Source organism: Citrus clementina, unplaced genomic scaffold (genome assembly GCF_000493195.1).
Source record: "Citrus clementina cultivar Clemenules unplaced genomic scaffold, Citrus_clementina_v1.0 scaffold_6, whole genome shotgun sequence".
Lineage (NCBI taxonomy): Eukaryota > Viridiplantae > Streptophyta > Magnoliopsida > Sapindales > Rutaceae > Citrus > Citrus x clementina.
In genome coordinates, this window is record NW_006262139.1 from 20547000 (window position 1) to 20558265 (window position 11266).

At 31.8% G+C, this 11266-nt stretch overlaps 1 protein-coding gene and 1 pseudogene across 1 annotated transcript; one reads left to right on the forward strand and one right to left on the reverse strand.

Moving 5' to 3' along the window:
• Nucleotides 1-1305: 1305 nt before the first annotated feature.
• LOC18039258 (putative UPF0481 protein At3g02645) lies at nt 1306-2622 on the reverse strand. Its single transcript, XM_006430151.1, has one exon. The coding sequence runs from the start codon at nt 2620-2622 to the stop codon at nt 1306-1308; it is 1317 nt and encodes a 438-aa protein (XP_006430214.1).
• Nucleotides 2623-9892: 7270 nt separating this feature from the next.
• Nucleotides 9893-11266, forward strand: LOC18038144 (annotated as a pseudogene).

Genomic DNA, 11266 nt, shown 5'->3' on the forward strand with positions numbered 1-11266 from the left:
ATGTACAATATGACATTTGCATCTATTTTGGACTGTAATTTTATTAATAAATATCTTTTTTAGGTGCATAGTATACTGTTTCGAAATTTAAGGAAAGACGAAACTAACTTCATTTCAGAGTGATTAGCAACTTGAATCAACAAAATATTTCATTTTTAACTACATGCATTTTCTTTTTATTTTAGACATTAGCATTGTATTTTATATTTTGTTTTTCTCCTTTTGGTCATTCTCATTTTATGGATGAAAGAGAGCAAAATCCTAATTTGCCAACAACTTTTCATAAGTATACAACTATCTTTTCGAACTCCTTTGTTCTTTATCATCAATTTACGTTAATTATGATACTTCCCATTTAGATACATATTAGGAACTAAGGTGTTATACATACCCTTTTTGGAGAAAATCAAAGGATATAAAGGAGTAATAACATTTTAGTCCCCGTGGTGTATTTCAGTCATTTCATTAGGAGTGGGGACCTATTTGGCACAAAATGATATAAAACGTCATCATTTGGTAAAACAAAAAAATCAGGGGTCCTTATGTAATTACTTCATCTGGAAACCATTAACACAACGCGGGCCCCAACAGGCTGGAGCTAAAAACTTGAAAGCCCTGGACCCCTTGTGTTTTTGAACAAGGCTTTTTATTGGAGCCTGGGTTGCAAGATTTGTGCATGTGAAATATGCCCAATAAGAAAGGAGTTCAGCGCGCTGGTGAGCCACAGGAATCTTACACTGTGCTCACACTTTCGGAATAACAAAATTTATCCAGAAATTGATACTAATGCCACCATGCACGATTATGCAGTTTTGCAAATTTTGTAGTGGTTGATGAGCCTTAGAGATCGAGTTATCCATGCACGATTTCTTGTTTTCTCCAATCCAACGCCAGTGATGGGAGGCCTAACTTTCTCCGAATTTAATTATTATTGGGTTGAATATCCAGGTTATTCCCAATAATAAAATAATTAATGCAGAGCATCAGCCTTTTGAGATCTATTCAAATGTGAAGTAATTTTTATTTGCTCTTTCTTTGCGTTAATTCACCCATAGTACTCTCTTGAAGATTGGTAGCAGAAAAAAGAATGAAATTTAACACATGAGAATAGGCACAATATATTGGTTGATTGAACACGCCACAGTGAAAAGGAAGATGGTCGCTGTGGCAGCCACAGCTCACAAACGCGAAATACCTCTTTGGGGGCAAACTGTGACTGCTGCTTCAATCTATGACAAACAAACTTAAATCAAATTGGAAAATTGCATTGCGAAGTGAAGCTTCTAATTCAGATAGTAAATAAAATCACACAACTTGGCGAATAGCACATATGGTTTGTACCAATGTGAGGACTAAGAGCAGAATGGCAGCGACAGTTCCAGTGCCTCTCCAAAGACTGTTAAAATAAACTCTCTTCAATTTCAAGGTTGACACAGCATGGTTCCAAGGATTGTCGTAGTGCGCTTTCAGATCCTCAAGAACGTCACAGTAACAGAAATAATCTAAAACAATTTTTTTGCCAAATTTCTTGAACATATTTGCTACCTTAGCATTGTCGCCCACATGATTACGTATAATTCCTGCTTCAACAAGCAAATCCACATCTTCTTCAGCGTTGATAAGAGAATCCATCACATTGATATAATTGCAAATGTAGGTTTCGGATGGATAGTGACACTGCTCGAGGGCCATCAAGTTTCGAAGCAAGGGTTCCGTCGAGTCATATATTTTAAGGACTGGAATTTGAAGCTCCCGTACTTTGAACCATGGCATGAAACTGAGTAGCCTTTTCTTCTCAAATGTTATATTGAGAAAGCTTTCTCTTTCAACAAGCTTGAATCTCACTCCTGACTCTTGCAGTTTGACTGCACAAGGTATCTTTAAAGTTGATCTTCTAAGGTTCTGTGGTGTCGAGAACCTCATTGTCATAAGATATCTTTTCAAATCAGTGAAGTGTTTAAGTTGGACATCAACATTTCGAGGAAAAATGGGCGTATCATTGCTAATGCTAGAACTCGTGAAGAACACACAAGAAAGATGAAGGAAGGAGAGGTGATGGATATTGCTAGGGAAAACTATCATATATAATTCCTCAAGGACAAAGTAGGGGAGCTGATTTTCAAGCAATACCAAATCCAACCGAATATCAACCTGTAATGGTGCGTTGTACGGCGCAGGTTTACTTCTATCCCTAATGCGTTCTTCATGTTTCAAAAACAACTCGATGATAAAGACAGCATCATATAGAATCATTGTTATAAACTCAAGTTTTTCAAGTTTCGACGCCTCTTCATAACAGTTGCGAATACGTTGCTCGTGATTCTCTATGAAGGTGACAAATTCCTGCCATGTCTCTGGAGTGATTCGTTCACTAAATTCTCTTCTATATCTAATTTTTTGCTTTTCCATATAAGCTAATTCTTCTTTACCGTGATGAAGAGGGCCTATCGAAATTACCTGAGGCGTGTAGGCTTCTTCATCTGCTTTGCGGATAGATTTAGGAACCCTGTAAATACAGCACTCAGGTTGAGGCTCCAAGTTTTCTCGCTCCTCGTCAACTAGCCTTTCTTTGTGTTCTTTAAGGGAAGCAAATGTTATTAAGCCATTCCTTTCCCCCTCCATGTTTCGAGTCCTATATATGCAACAAATAGTAACAAATTAAACGACGTCCTTCTGTAATAAAATCAACCCTTAAAAGCAAAACATATATAATGCTATTAAACTATCAGAAATAGTTAATACAATCATTGAAATTTGAGCATGAGCCTACCCGCTGAGTAGTTTAATTTGCTGGACGGCAGCAAATACTGATGTGGTTGAGAGCGCCGGATTTTATATGTTATTTGGCTCGATCTCTGTCTTTTTGATAATGTATAATACATGCGGTACCCTTCACAAGTTACTTTCACTTCTGCTTGTTGATTGCACGAGTACAAATCAAGTGGTGTAAATTATTTCTATAATTTGTAGTTTTGAAAGACTTGAGATTTTGAATCAATGCCATGTGACAAATTATCAGAGATTCCGAATCCACGGACGATATTAGTTGAGAAAAATACACGGGTATCCCATATACCTTTATGTAGTATTTATTTTTTGAAATGGGAGTGAGTAGTGTGAATTTCTCCCGCTCTAATGTTTACATACAATTTTTTAGAGGGAAATGAGAATCTTGTTCCGTGAACCCCACTTAATTTTGGAGTGGGGAGTGGGATTCCCACTCCCACTCCCACTCCCATGGAGGTGGATTCCCACTCCCACCTCCATGGGAGTGGGAATCTACTCCATACTCTCAGGGACGGAGCCAGCATGGGACGAGGTGGGGCACAGGCCCCAGCTGGCTTTAAAATTTTTTTTATAATGATACTAAAAAATTGTAGTTTTTTTGTTATTTATGAAAAATGCCCCAATTGAATTGTAAAATTTAAAATTGACTCCAGTAATTTTAAAATATTTCATATTGTCCCTAGTTTAAATTTCTAATTATAAATAATTTAATTAGTTATTAACATTTCATGAAACTTGATTAAAGACACAAGAACAAATATTAAAATAAAAAACAATCATACCAAAATGTTAGTATAATGGTTAATGGACCGGTCTTTAATCTTTTTATTTTTTATTCAAGTAAAATCAATTATTTAGTCTTTCAACACTGAACCATAAGTTGTAAGTCTACCTAATTCTAATTTTTTATTTTCTAATTAATCTTTTGTCTAGTTTTAAAATTTATAATTTTATCGTGCATTTCATATTTGTTTTGTGTGTTGCAATATATGAATATTTTTGTTATTATTAAAAGATTTTAAGAGCAAATTAAGTAATAACCTAGTCTTGTATATTGAAAAAAATATTTTTGCTTATAGTGATAATGCATTATTTTCAACTCATAAAATCCCATTGAGGAGTTTTCACGGAGAACCATTGTAATAAGTAAATTTATTATCAATGAATATTATAGTTGTAATGTTATATATTGCTATCTAAATTTTTAAAAATGTATTATACTTTAAATAGGGGTTTCAATTAGATGCATACAGACGCACTCTATAAATAGCACAATTATACATGTGGCAAGCTCCCATTTGGAGTTTATAGGGCCCACAATACATTTTCCCAAATGGGGACTTATGATACGAGCAATCGCGCATTCGAGTCATGTTTGATTTTAAATGTGCCCCGGCTCAATCAAAATCCTGACTACGTCCCTGCACACTTTTCTCTTTTTACCCTTATATTTAAAATAAATTAAATAATATTTAATAAAATAAATAATATCATATTTGTTTAAATACTATTATATTATATTATATTATAAATTACATTTATTAAAAATAATAATAATAAACATACTTATTTTATTAAATTTAATAAAATAAAATAAATAATATTATATTTATTTAAATAATATTAGTATGTTGTTTTATAATTTAAATTTATTAAAATAATAATATTAAACATATTTAAATGTAATATTATTATATTTAGTTAAAAACAATAATTTACATTGATTCTAAGTTAAAATTACTTAAAAATAATATTATTATACTCATAGAGAATTAATAATATTACTATATTTTATCTTTATTTGAAAATATAATATTATTATATTTATTTAATTAATAATAATAAATATTTTATTTTAAGAAAATATTAATTTTGTACTATATTATCAATGATAATGTTTTATTTGCGTTGCTATTATTAATAATTTTTTATTTACATATTCAAATTAAAATTAATAAAAAAATTATGATATATATAATTAAGAATATTAATAATAATAATTAATTTATAAATATAATAAAATAAATATTTTATTTTCAAATATATTTTTTATTAATTTTGTAATTAAAAATTATAATTATTTAAATAATGGTAAAACTGTAATTTAAAATTATTTACTCCAAATTCAAGACAATTTCATATTCTGACTCCAGTGTAAGTAAACAACTTACTCCCACTCTCATTCCACACTCCTAATCTCAAGATTTTCAGTTCTCAAGATTTTCACTCTAATACAAAATATAAACGCTACCTTAATAGATTACCCTAGGTAAGTGGTGATTTTTCTAGACACAATTATGTCCATTGATTTTAATAAAATTGTGACACGTATATTACTATTTTAATCCGAGTGGACCGAGACCCTTTAAGGCTTTAACTAATAAACAAAAATAGACCGGAGCGACAATATTTCATTATTTATCGACCACCTATATGAGAGGACCGAGACCCTTTAAGGCTTTAACTAATAAAGTAATAAATAAAGATAGACCGAAGCGACAATATTCATTATTTATAGACCCCCTATATGATCATTTAAAATAATAATATACGTATCACAATTTTATTAAAATCAATGGGCAGATGAAAAGTCAAACACGAAATAAAAAAACAAGTCTGAAAACCACGGGTAGGTATACCTACCGTCAAAATGTCATTTCACCCCACACTCACATAGCTAAGTGACAATATAGCATAGTTTGTATTTTAAACAATGCGCCATTTATTTATAAATAATGTGAAATTGTTTCGTTAATGAAATATAAAAGTTTACTAATACATTACACTTGACAAATAAGTTTATCATTTACTAATGATAAATTTATCTTTAACCAGAATAATTACTCGTAATTTAATCTTTCATATTTATCATCTACTAAATAAAAAGAACACTCGAGTCTCAAATTTTATTTAAATCATATTTAAGCATATTTTTATTTTTAATAAGTCAATTGATTAATCAGGCTCCCATAAAAATATAGGGACTGTTCACTGTAGTACTTATGCTGTGGTAGAGTAGTTGCCCCAAACGTACCCTAAGTAAGAGTAAATATATCGTGAAATGAAGGAAGCTTAATTTTCATAGCAGCCTAGAAATTAACTTTAAAATGTTATAATAATATGAGTACAATACTAAATAAATATCATAAATTAGTATAAATTTTTCTAAATTATCTGCATATTTAATTTTTTTAATATTAGCAATTTATCAAACATATTTTATTAATAGTAGCCTAAAGTTCTCGATAATTTTTTTTAATAAATACATAAAATAAATACAATAAACAAATTAAATAATTTATAAATATTTTAATATTAAATTTTAAATAACCCACTTGTAAATTTTAGTATAAATAGTGATTGTGTCAACTCCTTGGCTTCCTCTCTGCAACAGCCCAATAATTTAAATCGGGCGCAACGCTTTCTAATTAAGCCCAAATTAGTCAGCCCATTTTCTTAATTATTCAACACTCTAATGGTTGATAAATGTTTACAAAATGAGTAATGCTATTTGAATTCCTCAAATTATCTCAACAGACTCCACTTCTCACTTTTTTCCAAAACTTCCCTTAATCTTTTTTTTTTCGGCTCAACAGCTCTGATCCAATTCCAAAATTTTTTCACTTGTGTGCTGAAGCCATTTATGTCCACACAATGTTTGAACTTTGTTGAAGGCAGCGATTCATTAAAACAAATAAATGAAATCAGTAACAAATTGCCAAAAAAAAACAAAAAAAGAACCCCATAAGTTATTAGAAATCTAAGAGAAGGATTGATGAGTTGTGATGGGTGTTTGGTAAGGGAGAGAAAGAAGGGAAATGGGGGTAAATAAGAGAGAGAGAGAGAGAGAGAAGAATGGATAAAATTTTGAAAACTGAAGTTATTTTTATTAGGGATAGCAATGGGACAGATATGAGTTGGGTCTACTCTACTCCAGATATAGATCCATAATAAAAATCAAAATCCGTATCTGCTCCAGATCTGTTATGAATCCATATTTTTCGCTCCATATCCAGATAAAAAAAAGAAATAAATATCTATATCTACTCTAAATCCGAAAAAAAATTAAAATTAAAATATGTTCTATATCTGCCATGAATTCTAAAACTCAACAATAAAAAAGTAATAATTTTTTAGAATGAAAATTGAAGGCTAAAATGTATTGATAACAAATAAATTATATAATTTTTCTAAAAAATATAATAAATATTGTAACTTATAATTTTACACCAAAACAACAAATAAGAAACTTAATAAAATATCCTTCAAAAATAATTGCAGGAGTAAGATCAATATAATATTCTATTGTCTCCTTCATCATTCTAATATCCACGACACACCCACCCTCATTCCTACAACATTAGATAATGACATATAAATTAAATATGATTTATATTCAATGCTTTATTATTTATATTATGACAATATTTGACTTAATATATGAACAACTATATTCCTTAAAAATTATTTGACCAATATAATAAAATAAATTGTTAGGCTGTATTACTTGGCTTGCAATTTGAATATTTCATGTGTTGGGGAAAAATTAGGTTTTTAATTTTTTTTAAAACCTTTTGAAGATCGCTCTCATATAATATATAAGAATTTGTATTCTAGAAATCGTACCTTGAAAATCCGAGTTGGCTTTTTCCGCTGAAGTGATTTAGGCTCCTAGATCACGATCTGCCACCACCACTCCTGTTAGATCACGATCCGTCACCACCACGCTTATTAGATCACGAACTGTCACCAATGATCTTCCAGGTTATGACTCAGGTTCGATCTGCACTTGACGTGTAGGCGCCTTTATCACTACCAAAACAACTAGCACGAGAAAACTTTTCTCTCAACAATAGAGAGAAAAATCTTATTCTCCGATCTGTATAAAGTGGTTGTTCTCTTTTCTTTTAGAGAAAAATAAGCCTTTTATATCACCCTTTAGTGAAAACCCTAGGCTCCAAATAATCTAAAAAACAAAACCCACGTTATTTGCTTTTTCAATAGGGGACCCACCTTGTAAAATAACATAAGGCCCCTTACACAAAAGCTAATTAAATAGAGCCTCCCACTAAATGATATATTTTGGCTTTTGACCCAAATAGCTAGTTATCTTACTTATTAGTCCAGTAGTGGTGCAATCAATTAAATGAGCTAACCCGGGGATCATTTGGGAACATACAATAGTGGCTACAATAATTAGGCCTGTAATTAAACTAGCCCAATTATTTAATTCCAAATCTACTCCACTAAAAGATTGGAACTGACTTCCATAATTGTATGCTCAAATAATAATTCGTCCCAAGCCGCATTGATTTCTTTACTGCACAATCCTTTGTACCACATCGTTAATTAAATTGATATCTCAACGGTCCAATCAATTTAATAACATCTTATTCCTTGATCCTTACTGGTTTTCTCTAATGATCATTTTCAACATACTAAATATGTTGACACACTCTGGCTAGAAAATTCTATGATCAAGTGCCGAAAACCCATCAAGAGATGTGTTGTACAAATTCTATATTGTTAATCCATAACTCCAATACTCATAATTGCTCCCACCAAGATACCGGGTAATCTTGACTACAATGATATGTCGTGCCCATTGGTAACTCAAATGGAATAACAATTACAATCATGAAATCATAATTAACTCAAGATTAAGATTACAGTAAAATTAACGCCTATGAGATTTAATAAGTCTGACAGTTATTACAAAGTTAATTAAATCTCATATGTGATCCTGTTCAATGTAGTCGTACTACATCAATAAATTCATACATGATTAAGACAAATCATTCAATGAATTTATTACAGTCTATACCTAAATAAAGTGCCCAACTTTATTTATCAATTGTGAACTAAATTTATTTAATCATAAGATAACTTGTATTTATGTCTTCTGTGAATCCACATGGTGATCACATAAATACATATAATATGATTAAATGGACTTTAATACAAATATTAATGCAATTAAGATATTTGAATAAAATACCTCATTTATTTTATTAATCAGAAAAATTATTTATTACAATTAAATAAACACATATGCTTTTAAAGAGCATATTTTCCCAACAGCATGTACATACTTTGGGGCTGGCTGACCTTTAAATTTACAAAACTAACATTTAAGTTTTAAGAGTTTAAATACATGGTAAATATCACTAATACGTTGTGAATAAAATTTATTATCATTATAATTCCATAATTGTTAAGAAACTTTTAAAATAAAATAAAATAAAAAGATGAGTGGATATAGATATGGATTTAGATATTAAGATAGATCCAAACCTGCTCCAGATCCGTCTTAGATCTACACATCGATATCCAAATATGATCCAAATTCATTTTAAACCAACCTAAATCCGATCTGATTGGATTTGGATCACGAAGATCTTGGGTCAGATCCAATCCATTGCCATCCCTAATTTTTATGGGTATTTTAGACATTTCAATTTAAAATGAGAAAAATGGGGGTTAATAAGATAAGTTGAGAGCCAAATAAAACTACTCTTACAAAATTAAACATAGAGTGGAGCTATTATCACCCCTCAATAATCCTTTGAAATCCTCTTTTCTAAATACACCCGATAGGAATAAATGAAAATTTTGATCACTTCTAAAAGTGCCTCCTTTTATTCTACAATAAACTCTTTTCATACCCCAATGAAATAAGATTTTTTGCAAAATATTTTCACAATCATCACGTGTTTGATTAGCAGTCTCCTAAAATAGATAGAATATATAGTGATGCGACCATGATTTCTTAATTTCAACTTCTCGAATAAAGAGGGAGAAGGAGACAGGGCTGCAGCACTCTCGATCATCTCCTCCCGGCCACTATATTTATATTTACAGGTTCATTCAGAATGCATTTGTTTCATTTTACTCTGTGTAATTTAATTTCTTTCTTCCAGGAATGATGCTTGTATCCAAAAAATTAGCGGATATAAGATTGGAAATACCATTATCCGTTCGATTTTACATCCTAATGCATATAATTCTGATATGATTATCACTTTGAGAGTTTAATCTATGAATATGTTACTAATCACCATATTTTCTGTTTTGTTATGTTTAGGACTTGAAACTTCGAGGTGGAATGAATAATTCAATAACAATTGTTGCCATTGAAGAACGAAAAGAGTTGATAATTGACGTTGGTGAAAACTTGGAGCCCCGAGCAAAGCGTTGTACTTACAGGGTCCCTACAGATCTCCGCCAAATTAATGAAGAAGCCTACCCTCCCAGGGTGATATCAATAGGCCCGCTCCAACACGGTAAAGACGAATTGGCTGATAAGGAAAAGAAGAAAATAAGATATAAAAGAGAATATTGTAAAAGAATTACACCTGAGAAATGGCAACAAGTTATAAAATTCATAGAGGAAAACGAAAAAAAATTCCGTAATAGTTATGAAGAAAACTCTACGCTCGAAAAACTTGAGTTCATAACCATGATTCTATATGATGTTGTGTTTATCGTTGAACTCTTTTTGAAAAAATATAGAAATGAAAGTGATTTTCTGCTAGATAGACCAGGCATTTTAGCCAATATTTGGCTGGACTTGATATTACTTGAAATCAGATTCCATTCCTCGTCGTGGATGGATTATACAACTTCGCGTTCCCAAACCTAGGCACTGGAAAGGGTTATCCTTCCTTCATTTTTCTTTCTTCTCTGTTCTTAAGTCAAGGTAAGTCCGATGATGAAATATCTGTCGAAGTTGCGATCGAAGTTAAACACTTGACCGATTTGGGTAGATATTTTGTTACAATCAAGTACCTAGATCCAGAATCCAGAGAATGTATCAGAGATTTACCTTGTGCTGTCAAATTGCAAGAGTCAGGAGTGAAGTTTAATGGCACTGAAGGAGAATGCATCCTTGACGTAAGATTTGTAAAGAAGAAGCTCCGAATCCCGTTCTTGAAATTTGACGAGCTGCAGATTCCACGGATTGAAGTAACACCACGGAATGCTAGATGTGGAACTTGGTGGCCTTGGATCAGTGTCACTATCCGGACAAAACCCTCGTGCCCAATTATAGTGATCTAATGGATATCCCTATCGACACCGAAGAAGATGTAAATTTGCTTGTTGAAGCAGGGATTACATCCAATAATATGGGCGAAAGAGCAAGAATAACGAAGATGTTTAATGCACTCCGCCAACAAATTTCGATCACTCCTTCCACTCATTAAAATGACATCATCAAGGATCTGAAAGACACTATGATAGTCCTTGGAACCATGGTAAGGCAAACTTGAAAAGGGTTCACTTCACCAATCTTTGGAGGGGAACTGGAACTGTCGCTGCGATTATGCTCATTTTGCTCACTTTGACACAAACCATATTGTTGCGGACCGCCCAATTCGCTAGCCCAATTGCCCACAATTTCGGGCTAGAGAGCCAACACAAGGCCAAGAGTGCTAGCTTGGCCCAATTCCGGAACATTCTAGGCAACTCTAGCACATGA

Coding starts and splice junctions, on each gene's coding strand:
- LOC18039258 (XM_006430151.1), bottom strand. CDS start 2,622: ATGGAGGGGGAAAGGAATGGCTTAATAACATTTGCTTCCCTTAAAGAA.